The sequence below is a fragment of the Oryzias melastigma genome, linkage group LG14, assembly GCF_002922805.2.
Source record: "Oryzias melastigma strain HK-1 linkage group LG14, ASM292280v2, whole genome shotgun sequence".
Classification (NCBI taxonomy): Eukaryota; Metazoa; Chordata; class Actinopteri; order Beloniformes; family Adrianichthyidae; genus Oryzias; species Oryzias melastigma.
Window position 1 is genome coordinate 17,353,635 of NC_050525.1, and position 27,031 is coordinate 17,380,665.

A 27,031-nucleotide genomic window follows, 5' to 3' on the forward strand; every position below is an offset into this window, starting at 1 on the left:
TGTTCGGAAAAGACAAAAATAAGTGTTTTCATTTACACACCAGATGAAAAATATGTCAACATAAAACAATATTTAAGAAATAATAAAAAACAAAGTTATCTCCACTCTAAATGAAAAACTTAAAGAAAGTATAGTCATTTCATAAAAAAAAACTTGATCGATTGATAAACAACAGTCCCTTATATTTGCAGATATTTAGTCTTGACTAGTGGTGAAGCTAAAACATTTTAGATAGAGGGGCAAGACGGGGCATAATATTTTGGAAGGGTGGCCAGTTTTATTTATTGTTAATTAAGTTTAATATCAATTTATTCGTCATTTTCCTATTATTATTACTTATTACTTTTTTTTTTTTTTTTTTTTTGCTTGGGGAGGGACACTGCCCCCCCTTGATCCACCTGTAGCTCCGCCCCTGGTTTTGACGGTCTAAAAGTCAGGATTCTGCGAGTTTCTGGATTTGCCTTTTAACAGAAGCTGCAGTGTGTTAGTCTGTAAACAGATAAAAGGTCCTTTCAAAACACTGGAATTCCTTATTCTAAAATGAGTAAATGTTATTTTGTTTTTAGGGTAAAAAGCCAGACACACACCCTGTGCTTCTACGTGAGCAGACGAGCTTCTTACGACCATTTCTTCAAACACAAGTTAAAAATCCTCACATCAATCAAGAGACAATAAAGCAACATTTCTTTGAGCAACAACTCAGAGATTCTGGCTGACATTTCTATTTTTTCTTCAAACTTTTGGGAAGTTTTTCATTTTTTATCAAAGCCAGGTTTGTTTTTCCAGAGTCCTTGGACTTAAAATTTCTTGATGTTCTCGGGATCTGCCACCCTCAACACTTCATGAGCCGTTTGGGTCCATTTCTCACTGACCACAACCCAGAAGTCTTAGTTCACACTTCAGGAAAATAAGAAACTGATTTGCTTTTTATTTTTATTACTATTATAATTAATATAAATCAACTGTTGGCATAAATAAACCATAAACATAAAGAGTTTTAGCTTTTGACATAAATTCACATGACTTCCTTTCAAAATAAAAGACATCCCATGTCACATAGGATCATCTCAATGCAGCAAATGTTGCAGTAGTGTCATGTCAGCAGTTATTAGTATATTTTACCGTTTATAATGCATCTCAGCCAGAAATGTGTAAATCTAGCTAACCAAAATGAAATTAGAGCTAATTTAAGGACCATTACCATTTTTTTTAGCCCTATAAATCCTTGAATTTTTTGAAAAATAGAAAAATACGGCTTATAATCTGGTAATATTTACGGTTGTACAAACTCACCTCCAATTGATTTTCTGTGGTAGACAAAAATATTGTCTAATGTTTTAAACCAGAAAGCCATAATAGAGAGCCACGTGTTGCTCTGGAGCTGCAGGTTAGAGGATCCCTACACTAGTGATTTGTTAAGCCAAAATCCTGACAGATTTTATTTTATTTTCTGTATTTGAAGGATAAAACAAAAAAAAGCAAATTATTTTGACCATAATTGTGTTTTAGGAGAAAGTAATCAGATGATCTAAAGAAAAGTACTTTAAGGTTAAAAAATGTATAAAGTTTGTCCATCTTTGATTAATATTTTCTAACATTCCCATTGAAGACTTTTACCTTATCTCCACAGCCCTCAGAGTATCTAAACTCCTGGTACTGTGTTTTTTTCATAGAAATCCTCCTCTCCTGCTTCAATTTTGACATGTCTACACCTCATTTTGCCTCATTTCGTGAGCACAAACTCATAAATATGCTAATGCTCTGTGTCCACCGCAGATCTGCAGCTGTTCCCCTTTTTAATTTTGTTCCAATGCAAAACAAAATCTCTGTTTGGAAAAAAAAAAAGTGCAGTAGGAAAAGTTTTAATGTTAATGTGACCTGAAGAAACTTGAGGGTGTCAGCAGAGTTACAAAATCTGTTAATCTGTTGTTTAGTTTAAACGGTGGCGGTGAAGAGTTCACGGGACCAAAGGACCATTCTTCACGGAATAAATAAATAGGAATTTAGGATTTAACACTTGAAAGCATTTTTATTTTCTTTGAGAATAATGTGAAAAAACAACAAAAGGATGACCTGAAAACTGCTGAAGAATACACTTGGCTTTGACAATTTGAAAACCTGAATGAAGGAAAACCTTTCAAAGAGGACTCTGAGGCTGACGTTTGGCCAGCACTGAAAAATCCAAACATGTGGTACTTAAAAACATCTGGATGCATGTTTTTGGGCCGCCTGCTGTTTGCATTTTGGACCTCAAGCTTGGAGATGCGACGCCAGGACAGACAATAAGAGAACGACAACAACAAAAGATGGATAATGTGTGAGAGCGGCTCTAAGGATGCCAGAGATTTTAGAAAGGAAGTTATAATTTTTTTTATAAGTTGATCCCAGTTTGGCTAACAGATAAAGCAAGATTAAGCAAAAATAAAAGTGATATTTGACCAAAACCAGCTGTTTTTGTCTGTGTTCAGAGGACAGCTGTAAGTCATCTAGTAGACTTTTGCACAGCTTATGATCCGGGAAAGGTTGCTGGCCTCTAAAAACATTTATTTATTTCGCATAAAATTTGAAGGATGTGCTTTTATTTATGCAGAATAGTTATTAAAGTGCAATGAAAAAGCTGAACAGTGCAAAATCTCTGAACACAAAGCACATCGGGGCGTATTAAAATGTTTTTTTTAGAAAGATGAGAACAACTTGAGCCTATTAACCCGATCAACGACTCGAAAGCCAAAAAGAATTGTTGCTTTAAAAGCAGGAAAAAAGATAAGAATCCCAAAGGGAAAACCAAAACATGTGTACAAGGTCGTGCCTTTTTTATTATAGTGGGTCTTTGCCAAAAATATTTTTAAAAAAGGTGTAATCTCGTCTGAGTAGTCCATTTACAATCAGTCAGACTGAATGTTTGAGCCAAAGAGGATTTCACTAAGAAGGAGAGAAAAAAAGGAAAAGCCTTAAAGCATTACGGAAAGTGATAAAATAGAATGAGCCTTAAGATGAGGGGTCGGAAGCTGTGAGACACTGATGAGAAGAGTGTGGACGAGAGCAGGTGGAGCTGGATGTGTGCCTTGCCTCTGAGGTGTGGATGAACTCTAAAACACTTGAGGAGTGACACTGACACATTTGGGCATCAGCCTAAGAGGGCACATCAGGGGATAAAAGTACTTAAAAACGTGTAAAAACAGCATCTCTCCTCATTTCTGTAGATTTTCTGCTATTACTTCTTCAAGATCAAGCCTCAATGTGATATTTCTTCAACTGACAGAGGAGTCGATTTACTTTTCTTTAAATGCTTTAGCTTGACAGGTCAGTAAATTGTTAGTGATGCACTTTCATTACACACAAGCAATAAGTGGTAGAGATCTTTGGAAAGCTAAAAAAAATTAATAGTACATTAGACAGCCAAATAGTGCAGAAAAAGAGCAAGTAGAGCCGTGAGTAAACTGCAAATTCTACCTAATATTTAGCACTTCTTCTCTTACCTCCTTAATTATAGGGTCAAAAATTAAAAAGGAACACCATCTTGTTTTTGTTTTTCTCATTACGATTCTGTTTTAGACAAATTTCTTTTAACAGGTGATGAGAGCTATTTTCCACCACATTCTGGGTCTGAAGTAGTCTGTTGATGCATCATTTCTACAATCAGCTATTGCAGCCGAAAAGAGATCTGAGGACACTGGGGTCATTAAAGGGTAATCAAACCCTAAACCAACTTTTTGCGGCTGTTGATCTCTATAAATGGGACTTTAAGAGTGCTGTCTGTTGGTCCTTGCTCAATTTTTGATCATTTAAAATAAACTTGTTTAATTCCTGAAATGACGGTCTAAAATTGTCTGTGTGCTGCCCCCTACAGGCTCGAATGGGGTATTACAGTTGAATTTTGTGATTGGTCAACTGGTGTAAGTCCTGCATCCTTTCAGAAGTTTCACGTCATCATGCTCTTTAGCTCCAGTATAAAAGCTCCGCCCATCTTTGAACGCTCGACACGAGTTGAAGCTCTCTCTGCAACGCCGAGAGCAACGGAGCTCACCCTGCAACACTAAGAGCCTTGAAACCCTTCACGCAACGAAAAGAGTTTTGGAACTAATACCAAGAATGTTAGAGCTATCCCCGCAATACTGCTATCATCGGGAGTCGCTCCACAACGCCAAGACCAGGGGAAGTTGCTCCGAGCTTGCTCTCTAAACCGACCCTTGGAAAGCTAGCTAGGCGGTAGACAGAGAGCCATTGTGGTATGGAGAGGTAGCCTGCTTGGACCTCCAGAACCTTAGAATTTTTTTAAATTTTAATTTCATAGGGAACATAATCAATAGATCATTTAGTTACACCTCCCCCGCTCAGCCCGTCCCAATTAGCCCCGCCCCCTTTATACTTATCGTAATACCAGATTTTTGCCAATACACATCCCTAACAGACAGTCCTCTTCATCATCCTCCTCTTCATGAAACCATGAAGTGAGAAGCTCCTTCACTTCAACACCACATAGACCATGGACAATAATGGTTGTTGTTATTCATTTTTTAAGAGTATTTTTAATGTTATTTATTATTTATCATGTGTTTTAATAAAGCTAAATATAACAACCTAATTTCACCTTTGTGGAATCAATAAAGTTGAATTCTATTCTTTCAATTTTCACTTTTTTTTTCATTTACAATCCTTTCCCTTATAATCTCCTCCACAGATACATTTCTACTAAGAGTTAACAGGATTATTCCCCATGTACTAGTCCAGCTAAAAGAATTATGGAATTACCAGTTAGCAGATCTAAATCCTGTTCTGACTCAGCAAATGTGATTAACAAAATGTTCCCACTCTCACACTCAATCCTTATTTTACTAGTATTTGTGGGGAAAAAAAGTCCTCTGTGTTTTTAACTACAAATTGATGGACTTAAATTGGACCCAGAACAACAGAAAAAGATGAGCTATAGATGATAAAGGAAGACTTTCTCTGAAGCTCCACTGTGCAATTCAGGACTAAAAATCCTCTATGGTTCTATTTGCATTTCAATTCTGTTGAAGAAGAAACACAACAGCAGAAAAACTCTCCATTGGAAGGGCAGTCTAAAAGCAAAATGTAACTTTTTTTGCATTTCCAGGCCGATACAGTACAACACACAGCAGAGTCGTGTGATGTATGACAAAAATGTCTGAAAACTCTGAGAAAGAAGGCCAAAACAAGCACACTTAATTTATCCTTTAAGGTCAAAGACATTGAATAAAATCTCATCAATTCACATTTGACTTGTATTATTTTGTTATTGAGGGAAAAGTCCACCTTCAATTTTTTTATTGATTTAGTCTAGATGTACGGAGCCCTTATAGGGACACTGAAGTTAAATAAAACATGTAAGTAAAAGAAAAAAAAATCTGGTTACTAACTGGTACTCACTAGATAGTAACTGGCACAAACCAGTCAGTAACCAGAAAAAGTGTTTTCACTTCAATTTAACTGGTGTGCACCAGATAGTAACCAGAAAAAAATGCTTTTTTATCAGACAGTAACTGGTGGACACCAAATAGTAACTGGTGTGCACAAGATAGTAACTGGTACACACAGAATAGTAACTGGTCCACACTAGATAGTAACTGGTACACACAGAATAGTAACTGGTGCACACTAGATAGTAACTGGTGCACACCAGATAGTGAGATAATTTTTTTTTCTAAAAATTGAAGTAAAAACACGTTTTTCTAGTTACTAACTAGTGCCCATCAGATAGTAACTGGTGTACACCAGATAGTAATTGTTACACACCATGTAGTAACTGGTGCACAACAGATAATAGCTGGTGAACACCAAATAGTAACTGGTACGCATCGGATACTAACTGCTGCGCACCAGATAGTATCTGGTGAACACCAAATAGTAACTGGTACGCACCGGATAGTAATTGGTGGACACCAAATAGTAACTGGTGAACACCAAATAGTAACTGGTATGCACCGGATAGTAATTGGTGGACACCAAATAGTAACTGGTACGCACCGGATAGTAATTGGTGGACACCAAATAGTAACTGGTACGCACCGGATAGTAATTGTTGCTATGTGGTGCCCACCAGTTACTGACTGGTGCACACCAAAACGTTATTGAATTCTTTTTTTTTTCTTAATTGAAGTAAAAAAAAATTCTAGTTACTAACTAGTGCGCATCAGATAGTAACTGGTGCGCACCAGTAACTATCTGATGCGCACCATTTAGGAACCGGATTTTTTTAAAACTTTAAATTTAGAATTTCTTTTTTTTATTACTGTATTTATTATTTTTTTCACTTCAATGTTCCATTGGGGGCTCTGTACTTTAGGGACTCCGTAATCATATAATTTTATCTTAATATTTAGATTGATCACTGACATAATACAAGATTCTTAAGAGGCAAACAAAAACGTTTATTTATTTTTTTTTTTGGCTTAGAACTATTTTTTATTATATACATTTTTTCTGTAAATAAAGGTTGGAGTCGATTAACACGTTTTTTTCTAAGACAAAATAATAAAAAGTATCATCTAGAATATTTCTAAAAGATGACCAGAAAAACATCGTTTTAGTCTGCATCTAAATATGTGGGAGAGAAAAAAATCCCCCTATTACAGCTCCCCTGCTAAAATGCGTTACGCTCACCTCGGTGGGTATTTGGCACGCCCAGACTGACTGTGGGAATGGAGGCATCAATGACATCGCTGTAATACTCCAAAAGCCCAGCAGATTTCTCCCAGGTAGCCTTCACCACTGGCACTGCGTGGAGAAAATGAATCAAAATTTGAAACAACATCCTCCCTCATGGGGAGTATCAGTCAATGAAAGCCAGATCATAATTGAAACCCTCCAAGAAGTTAATTGAAAGGGTTGAATTGAGCGTTCTTCAAATAATGAAGAACTGCAATCAATTGGGGCAGAGAAGAGACAGTTTTCTCGCCGCATCTTGATCGACAAACGATCCACGCGACCATGATTCTCACTCCCAGTTAGAACATAATCAACCAAAATTCATGTTGATTCAGGACAAGTGAGCCCCATCATACTCGGATTTATTCCTAAACACATTTACTAATTAATCAAGCATGAAGAGTTCTCGATGACGCCCTGCTATGCAATTCTAATAACCTGAATTTGAGCCAAATCACATAAGCATTAATGACATCCTCTTCATTCTGCTCTCGGTTATGGTAATTTCCTTAATTTGCTTTAAAGCAGGCCGTCCACAACGGCGCGGCTCACTGCGACCCTAAAAAGCAGGCATTGGTGTTTTGGATAATTGCATGAGCTGTTGCAATTTCGACAGGCTTTTTAAACGAGGTTTTGAATTTAAACTAGTAGTTTCCATCTGACTGGTTGAATACAGTAAATGACAAAGAAGCCTGTTAAGCTCCAATGGGGAAAAAGAAGGAAAACACAACCGTGAAAGAAAACTTTACCAGGAATACTTCCATAAGATGGTGCTTTCTTCCTGATTTTCTTTTCTATTTCTGTGCATTTTATGCCAAACTATGGAGCATTTAAACATTAGCAATTAACAATAATAAATAATAATTAAATTAAACTTTATTCTGACATTTGTGAAGAACTTGTAGGTGACTATTATTATTTTCAAGCTATAGGATGCTTAATATATTTTTAAGCTAAAAATTTAATAAAAGAAAAAAATACTTGTTTCATGGGATTATTATCTTTTTTTCTTCTTTTTTTTAATTTGAGGTGTCTTATGTAATTTGTATGATACGTTTTCTACTTTCTTTAACAAAAGTCCAAATACTTCCTGAGTAATGAATAGATTAGTAAATATTCCACTGAAAAATGCTGGCTTATCCATTTCCCACACAAGTCACGCTTTTGTTATGAGGATTATTGGTTATTTTGACAAAAAAAATGTCAATATAATTTAGTAACTATGAGAAAATAGAAGTAAGAAAAACTCAAAAGAAGAAGCAGGAATACAGAAAAACAGAGGCATCACTGTGTGTTTTTAATTATATTTTAAGGAAAATTTAACTCGTAATAATTCAACTAATTCATGTAAAACTCTCACAATTTTACTTAAATTTTTACTCAAAAAATGAAGCTTTGAGGCTTCAGTTTGGTAAAAAAAACAACCAATTCAAAGAGTGGGGACATCTGCTGGCCAACTGATGCTACTGCAGCTTCTGAAGAGATAAACTGAATATCCGACAGTTTAATTTACACATTAAAAAAGAACACAAAAACACAGAATAGGTATTAAAATTGACTGTTTTGGATCAGTCAGCTATACTAATTAATTCTGCATCATATTTATATGTTTAAATTAATTTGTATTTGTGTTACAAGACAAAAAAGAGCCATTATTTGTACATAATTAATCAATTTGAATATTTTTAGAAAATAGTGACAAAAATGACACATACCTCGCTCTGAGTGGAATATTTTACAGGTTTTTACAGCAACAAACACTTTGCTTTTAGAGACTGGGGGGCCCTGAAAAAGAGATCAGGACAGTCATGAGGAAAGGGAGACATTTATGAGAATTAAATGCATCAAAGGTTTCAACTTGAATATTCTATTGAATTAAACTATTTAATCATGACTCCCAGTAACATAATATAAATATTGGAAGCAAAACCTTTTACATCTAAAAATCTGTCCTGACCTAAAGTCATGGTGGAAAATCAATCCGAATTTTATATCAAACAAATTTGGAAATGGTTATTAGCTTTTTTGATAAATAAGGCAAAACTTGAAAAAAATAATAAAAAGACACAACGTTCTACAAACATAAAATGGAGCAGTCATAAACACAAAACTTTATGAATCAGTCTCTATGATCCTTTGATTCCATATTCTAATTTATGTTTCATTGGTTCTTCAAAGAAAACTTCTTAGCTTCAAGGTGTCTACTATAAAAAGTTGGGCTTCAGACTGAATTATCATCCTTGTACAAAGTTTTACAATAACATAAATCGTAATCATTAAACCATTAGTGAGATGCAAATGCGTTCTGAGGCTATTAGAGGCTATTTAGATGGGGTCTGCAACCTTTAACGGTAAAAGAGCCATTTGGTGCAGGTTCTTATGGGCCGAAACGCCGCAAAGTTTCACCTCAAAGTTAGAAAAATACACTTTTTCTTTTTTTTTTTCAGGCCATTAAGCCATTTATCTATAAAACAGAGCAGTAGAATATTCTCTACAATTAAGTTTTTCTATATATAACAAATTTAACTTATTTCACTCTGGATAATAGCGCATCGAAGTTCCTTTCAAAATAAAACACATCCTGTGTTTAATCAGATCCTTCAGCTTCAGCAGATTAGCTTCAATTGAAAATGTATGAAAATGTATTTTCTATTATTATGACTTTTTCTTCTTTTATTAGTGAGTAAAAACATAACATTAGTGTAGAATTTAAATTATTTTCAAAGCTACACATGCAAATGTAATAAGATAATGTCACTCTAATTATAAACCACTGTAATGGTAGATTAAACCTTTTACTATCCTTTTACTATCATTATATTACATGTCAAAAATCTAAACATAAATTAATTAGTTAAGTTTGAAGTTTTCTTTGAAGCCAAAGAGCCACAAAGGAGGAATAAAAGAGACGTATGTGACTGTGGAGCCTCAGGTTGCAGAGCTAAAAAGAACCATTTGGTTCAGATTCTTACTGACCAACGAGAGCCGCAAAGTCCCATTTTATAATTAGAAACATACACTTTATTTATGTTTTTGGGACTATTAAACCATAAATTTATAAAATACAGCTCTTACAAGAAAGAAATTTACAATAATGAATTTCTAACAGTGTTATATTTTTCTACCAATAACCATTTTACTTTTATTTTACGTCCAAATTCCTTTCAAAATAAAATTCCTGTGTCAAACCAAAACTTGGTTTAAAAATTCTAAGAATCGAAACATAAATGCAAACTCATTATTTAAATTGTGTGCTTTTTTGTTTCCAAATCCAAAGAATCCTAAGGACCTCAGGTTGCAGAACCCCGACATAAAAGTTTCTAAAGTTTTTTTTGTCATGGTTTATATAAAAATGCATAAATCTGCTAGTTTGGGCTGATAGAAAGAAAAAAAAAGTTCTTGTTGGACAGGTGATTCATGGTTTTTATTTTGGTCCTGTGTGCTCCGAATTAATTTGAACCAAAAGGGGGAATACATACACAGTCAGGCAGGTAGGTGGTGAACGTGGTAGCACAGTTGTCACTTGGCTCGATGCAAAACTCTGGCACAGCCGTCAGCTCTGGACCATTTCCTCCCTCCCAGATGTACAGAGCAACCTGGAAAATAATAAAGAATAAAACAGAAATAAACCATTTTAGGATTATTAAAGGAATTTAGAATTGTTTTATAAGAAGTCTAAGCAACAAAAACGTGAACATCTTAAAGAAAGCATCGCTCATAATGGAAAACCTGTGTTTTCTAATTTTCTATCTTTAAAAAATAAATAAAGTCATGCATGAGGCAAATAAAACAGCTTGAAAATCAAAAAATATTAGGGAGAAATTAGTAAATATACAAATTTCTTAAAAATAATGAAATAAAAAAGTAGCACCATCTGCAAGCTTCATTTGCATATCCAATCCTCACACAAAACCCCCCACGTGAAATATTAAAAACTAGAACTTTTGCATTGATGACATTTATTAATCAGCATCTGCAAGTGTGTAATGCTGCAGAGTCAGAGGAGCTTTCATCCTAGCTACCCCCCCTAGAGGAGTACTGTCTATCAGGGATGCAAGTCTGAGCTTTTCATCTCAGCGGGCAGCCTGACAGATGCCACCAGTGTCTGCTTTCAAGCCATTGGTGGTGGCACAAAGCAGAAGGGTCTCTGCTGAGAGGGATCACGTCAGCGCTGACAGGAACAAACCAAACTTCTGAGCGGCGTTTCATTGACCTCGTGTGGCAGGTCGATGGTAAAATCGGACTTCAGGTGTTCATGCTGGACTCGCTCGGAAAGTCTGAAACACACATTTCATTCATTATTTATTAGCAAACATGTAGTTTTTACTTTTGTTTTACACTTAATCGACCTGATGGATCAGATTGACATGTATAACACTGAAAAAGACCAACGTCGTAGTGATCAGCATGTGTAGAAATGGATCTGCAGTGGAGACTGTCATGGAATAAAGCATCTTAGCCACATTCAAGCGCTCTCCTTCACCCCGTCACGCTGCTTCATCACAGAAAGAATTGGCCATGTATTTCAATGGGGGTACAAAGAGTCTTAAGAGACCAATTCCAATCATCTTTTAATTTATTTTAAAGCTTTCCATTGGTCTGTTTTTATGATTTTGCTGTTTTTAGCCAAAATCTGAATAAAACGTGTTGGTTTTTTTGGTCATAGTTTCTGCAGAACGACTGAAGTTCATGAGAAATTTGATTTTGATGTGTGGGTGGGACCATTGGCGTGGAGCTACCCCTTTCCATTGCTGAGAGCTCTCTGTTTACATGCTCTCCCACTGGAGCCCCTCTCACCCCCAACATAACGTTACAACCAGTACAACAAACATGGCGAGCAACATTTGAGCCATCCAGCCGTACAGTTTAGAGGCAGATGCTAGCTTGAACCAGGAAAACAAACATGGACCAGTTGGAGGAATCATCAGAATGTGGCTCTCCATCATAAATATTTATATCTGCTCCTGATTCACAATGATTTTAATAAATAAATACTCAGAAATTCAATTTTTGAGCTTAATTTTCTTTTTATATGTTCTCCATCATCAGAAAAATGTCACAAGAACGTGTAAAAAAGAAAAACCCAATTTTTATGGTAGTTAGTTTATAAGATGCATGAAAAATATTTTAAAGAAATTCAAGATTTACAGTATTTTGGGGGGGAAAAAAAGGACTTAAGAAATGGGTGGAATTCTTTGTACATATTTCTCCCACCTCTGGCACAGCGGCACGCTGACAGCCCAGCCCGCCGCGGGATCAGGGTAGCCAAAAGAAGTGGGATCCTCAGAGAAGGCGTAGTGGTGAATGATAGTCGCCTTGTTGTCATGGAGACGCTTGCCTAAAAACCATTCCTGAGAGGAGCACAATCAGAATGAAAGATGTTTGCTCATTTTTCTTTTCTTCGCCGGGCTCTTTGTGAGGCACATCCCAAATGAAAGGGATGCTGATGAAAAAAGTTCAGCTGCATGTGTGAATTTCACCTCCTGGACCGGAAATCTGCTGAGCACCAGAAGCAGAGCAGACAGTGCGACTGTGGTTTCCTCTGCCATGAAGAAAAACCAGGATGCAGATCGTCCGTGAGCGGCAAAGAGGCTGAAATATAGACATAAATATGATCAATTATTTCTAACAAAGAAATCAATACAGCAAATTGGGAGAAGGTGTTCATTCCTTTCAGATTTGAGTCTGATGCTCACCCTGGAAGTGCAGGGAGGATACTCCAGTCACCTTCATTCTCAGACAGCTCGTGGAGGAGAAGAACCACCGGAATGCCCTGAGTTATGTTAAAATGATAGGATTTACCATTTTGTCATGTGTGTCCAAATCCTGCATGAACATCTGAGTATTGGTTTTGGAAACATCTGCATGCCTTTTAGAGACCGGCAGCTCGACATCATTTCCCTCTGGGAATGTCAAGAAGAAATGGGTGAATATTTGTAGAAGATATGACGCATGTTCTGCAAAAACAGGCTCCTAAGAAAAGGCAGATTTTCTTTAAATAAGCAAAAAATTCTCCAAATGGGGTTGGAAAGAAGGTTTTACCCAGAATTCTTATTTTAATAAAAGATTTCTTGTCACTAATGCATGTTTTCTTAAAATAAGATTATTTTTTCTGTTAAAAACTTTCTTAATAAGATTATTTTTCTTGCAATGCAAAAAAAACAAACAATTTTCTTGAAGAAAAGGTCTTCTTACTTTCCGTTTTTGCTGAGTACTATTTCATATTTTTATTCAAACAGTAAGGAAATAAAAAATAAGATCAAACCCTTAAAATGACTAAACTGTTAATTTAGTTCATGTTTATAGTAAATATATTTTTAAAAAGTCACTTTTGCTAAAACCTGCTTTGAACTCTTCATTTAGTTTCTCCTAATTAGAACAAAGTCAGATTGCAAACTCGACTATAGGAGACAAACATCTAATTTCCTAAGGCAGGAGAGTCACACCTTTCATTGTGTTTCTCGTGATGTCTTATATATTTTCTCCACATTTTGTGTCTCCAGCTAATTATAGTCCTAATTTGCACATTTCCAAAGTAAAATGTTGCTGCCATGACAGTTTTCTCACTAATTTGAGGATGCTGAGTCTAGTGTGAATTATTTAGAACATTGACAACATTTAGTGTGAAAAGTTGGAACTTATATGACTTTAGTAAAAGGCTGTTTTGTGATAATATGTGGCAGAACAAATACAAAATCTTTACTAATCTTTTTAATTTTTATTTTTTTTAGTGACACCTTAATTACAAATGGAAAACCATCATCTCACTCCTTTTTCATAGGTTAGATTTCTTTTAAATCTATACAAGACTCTTTCTTTCTTATCAATCAATCACTCTATTTGTAGAGCAGCTTTCATCAACATGCGGTAAAACAATAAAACAGGCTAAAACAATAAAAAGTAATAAAATAATAGCTTGTAAGATAGAGATAGAGAGAAAGAGAGAGACAGACAGATAGATAGTAAAAGAACAATTATATAAAATTTGATAAATAATCAAATAAAAACTAAAAAAGATCAGAACCTGAAGATTTGAGAGTTCTGCTGGGTTTTTAATGACTGACGAGATCCGACAAATAGGAATATCCCAATCTCTCAGGTACTTTTAAAAAATTCCTTCAACATTACTCTATTTGGTCACAAGATGTTTTCAAGATGCCTCTTTCCAAAAATACTTACTCTTGATGTCTGAATATGACCAGACTTTTATTGAAAATGTGGCACTAAAGTAGGGAAAAAACAAACTTTCATAAAAATAAAAAAAATCAATTTATGCTCAATTGTTACATATTTCACTTTTTTTAGTTTAGGCCTAAAGTTCCTAGTTTTGATCAATGTCCTGGAGCGACTCTTTCAGAAAATCAAGCTATTCTTAGCAGAGATGGCATGAATAAATCCAGTGTGAGCATGACAATAACCCATTCTAATGTGTGAGTCAGTGTCTATTTCTTGTCTGGGGAGAGAAAAGGTCCATTAGGGTAAATCTATCATCACCTCAAGACTATAATCGGATGAAATTAAGACACTGCAGACTGCAAAAAGTTCCAAAAAAACAGTGAAATCCAACTATTTAAAGCAGCAAAAAATATTGTGACGATAAACCATCATTAAGACTGTTTTATTTTACATTGAGTTCAAAAGGTCAGCATCAATTATTTCATTTAACAAAAAGCAGATTGCACATTTAAAATTTGTACAAGGTGTAAGAGCAGAAAAGAGCTACTCACAAGGGGAAATGTTTGATGTTTCCACCATTTGCAGCAATTTGTGCAATAATTTACCATGTTTTAAAAAATGAAAGCAGCCCTTTTAGTGCCCACGCCTTCTCATAACTCTTGACAGGGAAAGCAAACAGCTCTATTTCAGTTTGCAGTGAAAGAAAACGTCTCCCAGAAACTTCACAGTGTGTAGGAGTCTCTTTCTATGTGCCAGTATGTGTCACTTGGCTCTCTTGCTATAGCGAGTTTTATGTACCGAGAGACTAAACTGCTGCATGTGACCAAAGAAAATGTCATGTTTATGATGCAATGAAGTCAAAATATGACAAAAACAACATTTTTGGAGTTTTATTACAGACAAATATGGATGAGTGAAGAGAGGAGGATGCTAATGGGGAATGGTGATGATAAAACTAAAAAGATGCAGCTATATTTTTAAAAAACAAGCCCACTGAGAAGTCATTAAAGAGTCTTAAAGAGTGTTTATGACTCCCCCAAAAAATTAGATAAAAAATAAATAAACTCCACAAGGAGATCAATTTGTTAATTAAAGAAGTTTCTCGTCATATTTAAGAGGCATCCTGTCCTTAAGCAACTCCAAATTAATTTGCAAAACTCATCAGAAAAACAAGCAAGAAAACAAAGTGTGACATATTTAATAGCTACCTTTGACAGTAAAAAAGATTCATTATACGTCAGTGAATAAACATGTGACGCACAACCTGCTCTTACTTTAAGAGCTCCTTGCAAATGAGGTCTTTCAAGGAGTGACAGACATTCCCAGAATAAAAAAAAAAAAAAACAACCTTACTTACTGCAGTCTGTGGGATGACGAGTTATTCTTGACAACTACTTATGAGCAATTATAGAAGATAATGTAGCCATTACACTTACAAGTAAGTGGGACTTTGAATTGGTATTTTGATTCCCCATAAAATCTACTGGCGTGACGTGAAGAGCTTACCTGCCATAAAAACGCACCGAGCTGTCATGATTGTCATAATTTCTTCAGTTTATCACTCATCCAACGTGGCCCCTGTTTTAAAGTAAAACCTCTTTTTCCCCATTACCACATCCACATGTGTTGGTCTAGCTAGCTCTGCTTCTTTTTTGGATACTTAAACTGACTGTAGATTAGAGATTTTAATAGAAATCTAAGGAGGATTATGATTTTTTTTTCTATTTAATGCTTTTTATTGCCTGTTTTGTAAAAGGAATGTTACTAAAAAAAGGTTTTAATTAAAACAAAACTAGATCATGGAGTCTAAATGCAAAAAAAAAATTCTTTAATTGGTAAAAACATGGATTAATATTTAGTTTATGGGGCTAAAACTAGAAAAATTAAATCCAGCATGCTAAAAAACATATTGCTTGACACAAGGATCCCTCAAATCGACCAAATAAATACATTTCTTTAAAATATGTAGCTTCAAAGGACCGTTCTAGTGGCCATTTTGAAAAATGAGTATATAAATACCATGACAAATTTGATGCTTCTATCCCATTTTTAAGAATTTCTATGAAAAATTTATTTGATCAGATTAATTATGTGCTTTTCTTAGTAATTTTTTAGTTTTTCTAAAACATACTGAATTGTTTTTTTTTTGTTTTTTCTGTTTCAGTTCACTGGTGCTATAATGCACTACAAATATTTTTTTACTCAAAATATTTATCCAACTGTACGACAGAGTATTAGAGCCATTTTACAAGCAAAAAATTAATTACGACTTTAAAGTCGTACATTTACCAGAAAAAGTTGTACATTTATGAGATTGAAAGTTTCAAATTTAAAATCTTATGTTACTACTTTTTTGTGGCCCTAAAATTTTACAATTATACTGTACATCATCTGGTGAAATATTATAAAAAACGTGTAAATCAACAGAAAAAGCTTCTTGTGAGAATCCAATCATATTTTTCTTAGTTTTATTTCTTTATTTTTTCCACAATTTAAACATTTTTAAAAAGATCATAAAAAATCCAAACTCTGACAATAAAAAATGTTTATGAAAACACTAATATAGTACAAGCCAAGATGCTAATAGAAAGGATTCTGGGGAAAAAAGCAAATACATATATTTGGGATTTTTCCACATAGCTGAAAAAAACAACATTTGATTGTTTCACAAAGAGCTTAGTAAACTTTTAAAAAAAAATTAACTCAACTTTTTCCTTTCTTTTGTTTTATCTCCTTTCAAAGTGATGCTAAACAATTGGAGTTCTAGATTTTTTACATATGGCATAAAGGGGTTACTATTAATGTCATTATGTCATTGAATTTATTATTTTTGAAATAATTTTCGAAACTGAACCCCTTTTATAACCCAAAGGTTGTATGTCATTGAAACAACTGTGTTTACCAATACAGAGAAACAGGATATCTGTTATATATATATATAAATATATGTGTGTGTATTTTTACGAGTCACTTTCCAGGTACTTCATAGAAAAACAAAAGTTGCTCCCAGAGAAGACAGTGAGGTTCTGTAGCAAGGAGGACATCTATTGGAACAAACTGATACCACATGAAAGTCCAGTTCCATTTTGAAAGCTAAAAAATGATAGCTGTTCATCAGAAAAAACAGAAAAAAAATTTCAATTTACCATATACTCCAACTTTTCTGTAAAAAAAAATATTTGACATTTTTGTACATGTGTTATTCATAAACTAAAAGGAAAGATCTCAAAAACGCTACATCAGGAACAATGTAACATTTGAGTATAATACATTTATTATTATGTATTTCAAAAAACTTGACTATTTTTAACTTTAAGAACCCAAATAGTTCATTGATTTAATTTGATTCATCTTTGTGCTTTAATTTTTGCAATTTATCTCTGTAAAATCCTTTTTTTGGCATTTCTATTTTCCAAACACGACTCTTATGTGTACATTCTTGTATATCCAACTTTAAGATGGAAAATCAGATAAAGCTAAAACGGGAAAAATAAATGGTTTTAGGGTGTTTGTGAGATAGTCAATACAAACATTTGACAAATTGAGTTCTTGAAGTTAAAATAACTAACAAACTGTTTCAATTCTCCCTTTTTTTAAGGAACACTTTGAATATTACAAATAAATATTACGTTTAAATAATATAAGGTGGATATTCATTAGCAAAGATATAAGAAAAAGAGTTCAATCAAATGCAGGTTACCTGTCCGAGTTGAGCTGCCTCCTGCAGCATCTCCTTTTTTTTCTGGTGACAGTAGGAAGCATGGTGAGAGTTCCTCTGACTCTGAATCACTATGACAACGTCTCCTAACCCTGAAAATAAGAACGAGAAAAGAATAAACAATAAATCTAACTTTGGAAAGGAAGTGCATCAGTTTCAGCTAAAGTATTCATACACATCGTCAAACAAAAAGAATACAATTCCAAACACAAAGCCTCGTGAAGAAATATGTCAGGTATGTGTCATGTTATAAAAATCAGTATAAAATATTTATTTTGTTTTTTCGAAAAGGCATCATGTTTTAGGTCTACTTATTTCTAATGTTAATCAATATACAAATATTCCTATCAAGAATTACCATAAAAAATGATTCCAAACGTGAACCCACCACATTGATCCAAACCCACTGCAGTAAAAATGGTGTTGGATAACATGAAAAACAAGGAACACGTTATACTTGGGACTTCATTTATTAAAAAATATATATATAAAAAATGAAAAAAACATGGCAATGTTCCGAGCTTGAAATATTCACAAACAGCTGATCATCTGCTACTAGATGCTTCACTCACCTATGGAGATGTTTGCAGGTAACGTTTGGTGCTCTGCTACCTGTAAGGAGTTGCAAAATACTTGTTCGATTTCACATCTATTCTGAGCCTCATAAAGCAGCATATCTTCAATAAAAATCATAACAGTACTTACATGAGATTGACCTGTGAGTGTGTTTTCAAGAGAGAACCCTTAAAAAAAGAGTAAAAGTAATTATCTAAGAGGTTTGAGTGTCATAAAAATTATATTTCAATATAAACTCTTGTTAAATATCTTGATCTGAGGATGCTGCTACAAAAAACTGCTGTTTTACTGAACTGTAAGACCCCTCAGTTTGAAAAATGAAAATGACTGGTGACTTTCTACCGGCAACATCACTCCTGCTGTTTTCTGCATTCTGATTCCAGTACTAAGATTTCTTATGGAAATAACATTTTTCTTATTAGAGTGATATAATTTTCAAATTAATATTTTGTAAATGAAACTGTAAATTATTTGTCATGAAAAATGTGGTTTGGGGAACCAAATGTAGAAGACTTTTGGTAAGAAACCAAAGGTGGGCTTATAAAAACATGACAACAAAAGAAAAAGCAAAATTGACCAAATTAATCTGAAAAAATAAACATTGATGGTCACCAAGAAGGCGGAAAATTAGAATACAGATGTATGAGTTTTAATTGCATATAATTAACAATTAAAAGCTAGTTGTGGCTGTGACTGAGACTAAAACACAAAATCTAACTAAACATTGAATAAGACTCAAAAAATAAAAATTGTAGTAGAAATGTTTCAATATTGAAATTCTTATTGTTATCTATTGTTATTATCATACTTATTTGTGACAATACGTTATGTGTTAACACGTATTATTTCAAACGTTAAATATGTAGTTGAACATGTTGAAAATTTTAATAAAATCTGTGCATGGTCAAGTTCTCGTTTGCAGAAAAAATACGGTTGTGTTTTTACATTATCAAAATAAAGTAGGCCTACGTTAATGAAAATGTTATATTTAAAAAAAAACAATATTGTCTTCAATTTTATATAAAGTCATAAACTGGTCAATGGAAACTATAGGAAAACATTTTTATCATAATTTATATTTTAAGGTTTGAGGTTATTTTCCATTTTAGTTTAGGTTTCTGAGTGCATTACTTTGAAGGAATAATTAGCTGTACTTCCGCTGAATAGCTTCCGGTCGGCGGCTAAGTGTTTGTAGCATTGTTTAGCCAGAAAGCTAACATTCCATGTCCGAGGGGTTCATTTTACTCACCGAGATGAAGAAGAAGAAGCGGAGCAACCACTTTGTTGGCGTTAACATGGCGGGACATTCCTCCCGTCCTGTTCGGGTTAATCCCCGCAGATATAGCAGGTTGACTACATACCTGACATAGCTGCACTGACTAGTGAGAGCGGGGCTGCAGCGACCTCTAGCGGATGACGTACAAAAAGTATTTTTATGTCATTTAATTAATTAACTATATATAGTAATTACCATTTTGTTTTGACTTAAATAATTTGTTTATAGTGCTTCTAGGTTTTCCATATTTTATTTTGACACACATCATCGTGTCGACAGCTGGGTGCATCTCAGATTAATAAACTGAGTTTGTTCAAAAACACACTTTGAATAAAACAATCAAAACATGAAGCTGTTTGGGTGAAGTTGCATTTTTTTTTATTTCACAGCCCTGTAAATTGTTTTATTGTGCCACAAAGTCACAAGTATTTTGACCGCCCGCTTGGAGGGAGCGACCGCAGGAAGCACAGAAATCAAACTTCAGAATAAAAGTACCATATATTTCAAAGAGATTTGTTTATCAAATTGTTGTGTGCAGTGTTTTGAAGGCAATAATTTGAAGGTTTCTGATTGATGTCATTCATCTTATAACTTTTACTGTTATATACAAAACAAAATAACAAAAAATGTATAAACAGTGCTTGATTCTCGTGTGGTATGCTTCTTTTTGTTTTGTATTCTATTCTGAAACGCCTGTTTAACTTTTTTTTTCCTTAATTATTTTATTGTTTATTTTTATTTGTGCTTTTTGGAGTTTTTTTGTGTCTGTTTTTGTTTTATGATGTGTAGCGGTGACCTCTTGGCCTTAACAGGTCTTCGGTGTGTTAAATTAAAGTGAAATAAATAAACTTGCTATGAAACTGGGTGTATTTCAGAATAGTGCATGGATTGAGCTTTTTTAATCTAGTACAGTATAATATTTGATGCATGTATAGTGTTTTTACCAAAGCAATTGATGCTGCAGACCTTGACAGAAAAAAAAAAGTTCAAAATACTTTTACAGAAATAAAATAACGTGGGAACAAATAGCACCAACAGAACACCCTAAAACAAATATTAATAGTTACAGATTGTTTAAAAATTTTAAATTAAAAATTTTAAACAATATTTTCAACACTTACTAAACATTTCCTTTAATATTTCTTTTATATGTTATTTTTAGTGTTTTATGAATTAACTTACTGGTTTTGGCTTTAGAAGTAAAGTGCATTTTAATTCATTTTTTAACTAAACTGTTTTTTATATTTTCACTGTGGACTCTTTATTGGTCATTTTATTTTGGTAGACAGAAAGCGGAAGTCACGTCATAAATACGGCGAACTTATCAAAGGTCGCATCTCACAGCTGGAGGTACCCGAGAACCAACGTGGCACGATGAGTCCGCTGACTCGCAGCCGCATGACAGTGACAGAAGTGGGCGAATTCCTGCGTGACCCTCCGGCGGGATTCTCCGTGGAGACTCTGGGCTCCGACCACCGAGTCCACAGCGACGATGACACCAACCTGGTGCTGATCGACGACTTCCAGTTCTGCAGCGGGAAGATCACTTTCCAGAACTCGCTGGGAAGGTGTGTGTGAACCACTTTTGCACAAAGAAATTTGCACGCGATCTTCTATTTAACACGATTTTCTAACAGAAAAGTAAAGATGCGCAACTTGTGGGAGTGCACTCGTGTGCGACAGAGCCTGTTATCCAAGAGGATCTATCTGCTCGTGACTTCCTGTGACCAAAACCCTTCAGTGACCAAGAAAGAAACAAAAGACCTCAAAGGTAACACTCATGAGGATGCCTTTTTTTTATTTACAGTCACTGAGATAATCAGCTGCTACTACAATTTTTGATGTGTTGTTACTTATTATCTTAGTTCTTTTTATCTATTTTTTTTGATAGAAACGTCTTTTATCTGTGTCTCTTGTAGCAAATGGACATTGAGTCTGTAATAAAGTATCTTCTTACTATATAGTGATTTTTATGGCTCCATTCCATTTTGGTGGCAGAGGTGACTCAAGCTTGTTTGCTCATGGGTGGGGTTGATGTATAATGGCATGACATATTTAGGCCACAAACACTTTTTTTCAGTCAGGAATTGATTGTCTTTCACCCTCATCTTCATAGAAAACCGCTTGTAAATCTGTTTCTAGTTGGGATGCAGTATGTGGTGTCGCTGGACGGCAGAAACCCTTTTCTGAAGTGGCAAATGGAGAGGGGCTTGGACCGGACCATCTCCTCCGTGGCTGGAGAGAGCTACTGGGTGGACGTGAGTGGATTCTGTTTGGTGTTCACGATTTTTGGGGGCATGGGAGCTGCTTATGAGACGACAAACTCCAAAAGATCTATGTGTAGTATTTTCCATCTAAACTGCTGTTTATGTGATAATAATTAAAAAAGTAGACAAATCTGTGTGAGGTGACAGTACAGGACGTGTTGAACAAGTATATACTACGAAAGTCACTTCAAAGTTGACAACTTCTACTCTATCTTCAGTCAAAATTATTATGTTTATGTACTAATAGTGCATTTGCACTGGATGCGATTCGTGTATCAAATATCGCGATATTTCACAATATCGATATTTTGGTACACCCCTAATGACAATAAGAAAAACATCATAAGCCCATGGAGAAATGAAGAATGAGTGATGGAGCTACGACAGCCACCTCGGTATCTAAGCTGGATCCTTGGCGGCGGCGCTCGCTTGCTCGTTACGCTGTCCACCCAGCGGTTTGCTAGCGTAGCAGCCGTGATGAATCCAGCTCCTTGGGCTCTGCGACAAGCTGGGGACCTATACAGGGTGTATCTCGCCTTTGCCCAACAGTAACCGGGACAGTCCCCGGCAACCTCGCCTCTCCAGCAGGTTAAGAAAATCGATGGACGAAAATCCACACATTGAACCATGACGCCCCAACCACATGTATCGTGACCATAAGAGTACAGAAATCTTTGTGAGGAGATGGCATAACATCCTTTTAGCGATAGACCGGTCAATTGACGGAATGATCCCCCCCTGTGTTGGGTTATTCTTTTCCTGAGATTTAATTGGCTCAAATTGGGAAAACTGTTTCAGATCGACATAGTGGAAGCTCTGGAAACGTGGACAGCTGAACAGCAGCTCCCTGGTGACGCCATGAAGACCAAGCCTGTCTGGAGGGACGCCTCCTTCACCCTCAAATATGAATCGGACGCCCTCTTTGACTTCCCACACTGGTTCGGTTTCAGCAAAAGAACATTTAAGGCAAGTCTTCAACATTTTTTTATTTTTTATGTTTGTCTTAAACACCTGGTTAATGTCAAATCTTTGTTTATCTCCTATTGTAGCTAAGGGTGACATGACGAAGCAGCTTTTCTTGGGAATTGGAGCTATTGGTGGAATAGTTTCTCCATCGTTGCACACGTCAGGAGTTCCCTCCCTTGGAGGACGGCTGTTGGGACTATAGTCCACATCTACTGATTGTTGGAGGCACCAATGTGCGACGAGAACTGAAAAATAACTTGTGGTTGATATGAAGATGACAGACAAATAATGTGTAAAAAACAGAAACATCTTTACTGGTAATTTTTCAATGACATGACATCATTTTTGTTTTATTTTTTAACAATTCACGTTTGTAAATTATGAATAAAATATACATTTATATGCAAAGAAATCGTATTTTATTGCAATAAATATTTAATGTTTTGCCAAAAGTTCAGTTAACTGTAAGTTTCAGGACGACCTAAGGGAGGAGCAGAAGGGCAGACGCGGCGTTCGTGATGGTCTCCGTGTATTCCTTGTAGTCGCTGCCATAGTAACGGCACAGCAGGAAGTTAAAGATTCCCAGGATGCACATCAGGAACAGGAAGCCAATGATGCGTTTCCCAAACATGTAACCGGGCGTGCTACAAAATGACACAAAACTGATCAGACTCTGCTTCGTAACGCCTTATTTCAAGAACAGTTTGGACTTGAAGAGTCATTTAACCTTTGAGAAGTGTGTCCCAGATATCCAATGAAGTATTTCTGCCTGACCAGTAGGTAGATGATTCCAGCAAACGCCGCAGGAGCTTCAAGCAGAAAATTGTTTCATGAACACAAACACATAATTCCTTTTCAAGCTAGGATTTGCTAACCCAAGAGGCATGTTTTCATGCTTTATTCGGCACATTTGCATGTGATTTCCCCAACTGGATATACGGGAAGATGTGGTTCCTGTTTGAACACAGAGTGGACTTTGTTTATCCATTTCAGGATAAACGGACGCAACAGACGAGGCAAAATTTTGGATATACACGTTTTGTCAAAAATATTTGTTTTTCTGCCTAAAGTAAAGTTGACCTAAAGTAACCTCCCATTCATGATCCATAGGGTTTAAAGACCCCCTTCCATGAAAATTATGCTTTTAACATGTTCTCTCGACATATTTCCCATGTATCAGAGCTGACGAGCGGGCCAAGAGCTTCCTGCCCTGTTTAAACAGAGAGCTCTCTGCAAAGGGGTGGGGAACGGGGGCGGGGTTGTTCTGTACCAACAATCCCACCCACAACTCGGAAATTAATTTCTAATAAACTTCCTAGAAATTACTTTTTCTCCCCCTAATTTTGGCAAAAAGTGGCATAATATTTGTTAAAAGACCACTGGGAACGCCTTTGAAATAGACCAAAGCATGATCGGAGGGGGCCTTTACTGTATGGGATGTCGCTCATCGTGGATGGAAGGGCCTGAATTGTAGTTTACATTCTTATTCCCCTCATGGGGTTACGGTCAGGACTTTTTTCAAACCGTTCCTATTGGCCGGAAAAGTTAACGTCTTGATATGAAGCATTCAGGAGTTCCTTTCAGTTAAATTAAAGGACTCGCTCCACCAAACTGTCTGGCATGACGGAGTCGGACAAGCACAATTTTCCTGGCAAACCCGTAAAAGTGTGATTTGCCCCTCCTGAAAACGCTCCTCCACCGTTCCCTCAACTCATTCTGCGAAGCTAATCTGAAGGCTACGTGAACTTTGGCGGTCTGCTGTGACCGACTTTGCAGAAAGTTGGCGTACGCTGCACAGTAGGAACCATCGACATTCACTGCTGACCACACTCTGCCAATTTACATAGCCTACTGCTTTGTGGCTGTCATTCCCAACCACTTCCTCTTTGTTATAACACCACTGGCGCTTGACTGTGGAATTTTAAGCAATGCTTCACAACTGGACTTGTTGCATCTTATAACAGACACCAGATAACAGCACATTCTTTCAAAAGTGTTTGCAGAAGCTTAAAATGTTTTAAATGCCCCAACTTACAAAAAAAAAGCTCATACAGAAGAGTAAAATCATTAAAGAAATCTGCACAGTTTGGGTGTGAACTCTGGAACAAAAGCACTGTTGTCTGCACATTGTTAAATCATTACCTTGACTGAGACAAACCCCAGCGCACCACATGACTGCCAGGAAAGTAGGGTAAGCATCCATGCAGTTGCGGCTGGAGAAAAAAAAAGAAAAAGGACGAACTGTAATTAGCACATTTCTTGGAAGACACCTGCAATAAGAGGCTGGAGTAATCACCGATCATAGTAAGGGTTAGATGGCCATCAGGAAATGTTGTGAAACTGCAAAGCAGAAGTGGCACAAAAAAAAGAAAATCTTCTGCATTTAAGAATTCATGAGCAACAAAATCCAGACGTGGAGCGCCAGGAAAAACTGAGCGTGCTCTGTGTGTTAGCAAAGAGGGTGGTGCAATCGGCTGCAACAGTCGGGACAGTACGCTGGGAAAATACATGTCCACATCTAACCTGTTCAGGACAGGGAGCTGGATTCAAACCAGTAAAAAAATATTCCAAACATGTGCTTTTTTTTCTTTGTAATGTAAAAGAAATTTAAGCATTTGACCTTTTAAAGCTGTTTTATAACCTCAAAATTTCAATTGAAATGTGAGTTTTCATTAATTTAATCACTAATCAGGTGGTAAATGACTGATTTTACTATAAGACAATATGTGTGCATCAACTACTGCTCCCAAAAAGAAAAAAAGCATAACCACAACAACAAACAGAAGGAAAAAATGTCTGTACACCCACATTTCCATTACAGAAAAGCAGACTTCTTCCCAAGTAAGTGTTTTCTTCAAATTGTTTTACAAAATAGATGATGAGGTACAATTATAAGTTAATAAAGAAAATATAAAAATAAAATATAATATCATATCAAAATATCATACAAATATTAGTATTTTTTCCCATTTAGAAAAACACGAAAACAGGGTTTTTTGTTTTTCATACTAGCTTTAAACTTTTTTTAATCTTAAAATGAAGGCAGGATGTGGCTACAGTCTGTTAAAACAGGAAATTGCTTCTTTAGAACAAAATCTCTTACAAAATAATATAATGCAATTTCTAGAGAGAGGAAAAAAATATTTTAAGTGAGAACATTGATTTACAATGCAAATTTAGCTAATTAGATATTTTCTTAATTTGAAGTTTACTCCTGAAAATATGTTTTAATCATAGTAAATTCTTAATTTATAGACTTTATTAAGAAAAAGCCACTTACTTGGCACAAGAGACTCGCTCAAAAGAGGATGTGTGGTTGTTTTCATTCTTGCATTCCCGCTCTACTTTCTGGGCAAAGAAGGCTTGAAACACAAATTAAGGCAAATTTTTAAATTTGATCCATCTTACAATAAATTAAAAGGTTTGGCTGAATCTCACCATTCTGGAGGACACTGATGAGAGTTACAATCACCAGGAGGTAAATGTTTTCCACTGCTGTGCTGGAGTTCATGACTGCTGTTGAAGCCAAATGAGCAGTTAAATAATGGAGCTGCAGGACACAAAGCTTCTCTTTCACATCCAAAAGGGACAATATTAAAGTCTGATGGATTTGCAAGATCTGACATCTCACGCCCCCCATCCAACAAACACACATGCTTCCTCTTTATGTAAATTATGTTCTGACAAATTGCAGCATTGCAAACAAGGTGTGCACCTATTCTTCTGTGTTTGTGTGCTTTTTGCTTTCAAGTGGTATTTTATTTTGAAAATCTATTTTCTAAAAATTGTTTTCTCCACTGATGAACTTTCAGACATTTTGGTGTCAAAAAGTCATACAGGATGAAATATAAATAATTTTACCTCCACAAAACTTTCTGTATTTGTAATAATAATAATAAAATAGTTAAATCTCTCAAATGTGTGAAGTTTAATCGCATCAAAACCCAGTGAATTTTCTTTGTTTACTTGGTCGTGTTAATTCAGTCATTTTGATCAAACAGCACCTGCGTGCGTCTTAAAGTGGTAATGCAACTTCCTTTGTTCTAATTTCATTACAAATAAATTGTTTTTATGTTAAGAAGAACGCGAATAAATAAGACTCCCGCTTCTAGTTATGCTTGAAGGTCTGACTATATTTTAATTTAGAATATTTTTCACGGATTAGAAAATCTTTTTATTTCTTTTTTTTCAGTTCTTGAATGCGTAGAACTGTGGTTTCAGAAGTAACTCAAAGAGCGAAAACATAATTTTAGAACGTTAGCAAAAGTACAAACCGCATTTCCTAATGTTTACATTATCTACTACAAAATTGTAGTGCGGAATTGTCAGTGTCCCATATGGTCTAGCGGTTAGGATTCCTGGTTTTCACCCAGGCGGCCCGGG

At 35.4% G+C, this 27,031-nt stretch overlaps 3 protein-coding genes across 3 annotated transcripts in view; 1 reads left to right on the plus strand and 2 right to left on the minus strand.

The window, feature by feature from the left end:
* The window catches only part of b3glctb (beta 3-glucosyltransferase b), a gene marked incomplete at its 5' end in the record, with an annotated part of 31,500 nt that extends 12,000 nt beyond the window's left edge, over positions 1–19,500 (minus strand). Inside the window, 12 exon segments of the mRNA XM_036215207.1 lie at positions 6,625–6,738; positions 8,385–8,454; positions 10,149–10,265; positions 10,856–10,946; positions 11,884–12,020; positions 12,150–12,261; positions 12,366–12,442; positions 17,546–17,655; positions 17,922–17,969; positions 18,136–18,175; positions 18,269–18,306; positions 19,389–19,500. Coding sequence (XP_036071100.1) covers positions 6,625–6,738; positions 8,385–8,454; positions 10,149–10,265; positions 10,856–10,946; positions 11,884–12,020; positions 12,150–12,261; positions 12,366–12,442; positions 17,546–17,655; positions 17,922–17,969; positions 18,136–18,175; positions 18,269–18,306; positions 19,389–19,446 — 1,012 coding nt within the window.
* Positions 19,501–20,713: 1,213 nt separating this feature from the next.
* On the plus strand, positions 20,714–23,056 carry LOC112142627 (mesenteric estrogen-dependent adipogenesis protein). The gene is made up of 5 exons (XM_024266117.2): positions 20,714–20,983; positions 21,053–21,186; positions 21,558–21,673; positions 22,481–22,648; positions 22,732–23,056. Exons 1-5 carry the CDS (start codon positions 20,790–20,792, stop codon positions 22,744–22,746), a joined length of 627 nt encoding a protein of 208 aa, XP_024121885.1. The 5' UTR covers positions 20,714–20,789; the 3' UTR covers positions 22,747–23,056.
* Positions 22,663–27,025, minus strand: LOC112142628 (arachidonate 5-lipoxygenase-activating protein). The gene is made up of 5 exons (XM_024266118.2): positions 26,087–27,025; positions 25,929–26,010; positions 24,791–24,861; positions 23,376–23,457; positions 22,663–23,292 (listed from the first exon to the last, which is right to left on the minus strand). The coding sequence occupies exons 1-5, from the start codon at positions 26,301–26,303 to the stop codon at positions 23,130–23,132; spliced, it is 615 nt and encodes a 204-aa protein (XP_024121886.2). The 5' UTR covers positions 26,304–27,025; the 3' UTR covers positions 22,663–23,129.
* Between the last annotated feature and the right edge of the window lie 6 nt (positions 27,026–27,031).

Bases quoted from the DNA above. Each gene is read 5' to 3' on its own strand.
- LOC112142628 (XM_024266118.2), bottom strand. From the start codon at position 26,303: ATGTGTGTTTGTTGGATGGGGGGCGTGAGATGTCAGATCTTGCAAATC. The intron at 23,458-24,790 runs GTAATGATTTAA...TTCTGCTTGAAG, and splicing joins TGGGGTTTGTCTCAGTCAAG to CTCCTGCGGCGTTTGCTGGA. The intron at 23,293-23,375 runs GTTAAATGACTC...GTCATTTTGTAG, and splicing joins CTGGGACACACTTCTCAAAG to CACGCCCGGTTACATGTTTG.
- LOC112142627 (XM_024266117.2), top strand. From the start codon at position 20,790: ATGAGTCCGCTGACTCGCAGCCGCATGACAGTGACAGAAGTGGGCGAA. The intron at 21,187-21,557 runs GTAACACTCATG...ATCTGTTTCTAG, and splicing joins AGAAACAAAAGACCTCAAAG to TTGGGATGCAGTATGTGGTG. The intron at 21,674-22,480 runs GTGAGTGGATTC...AAACTGTTTCAG, and splicing joins GAGAGAGCTACTGGGTGGAC to ATCGACATAGTGGAAGCTCT.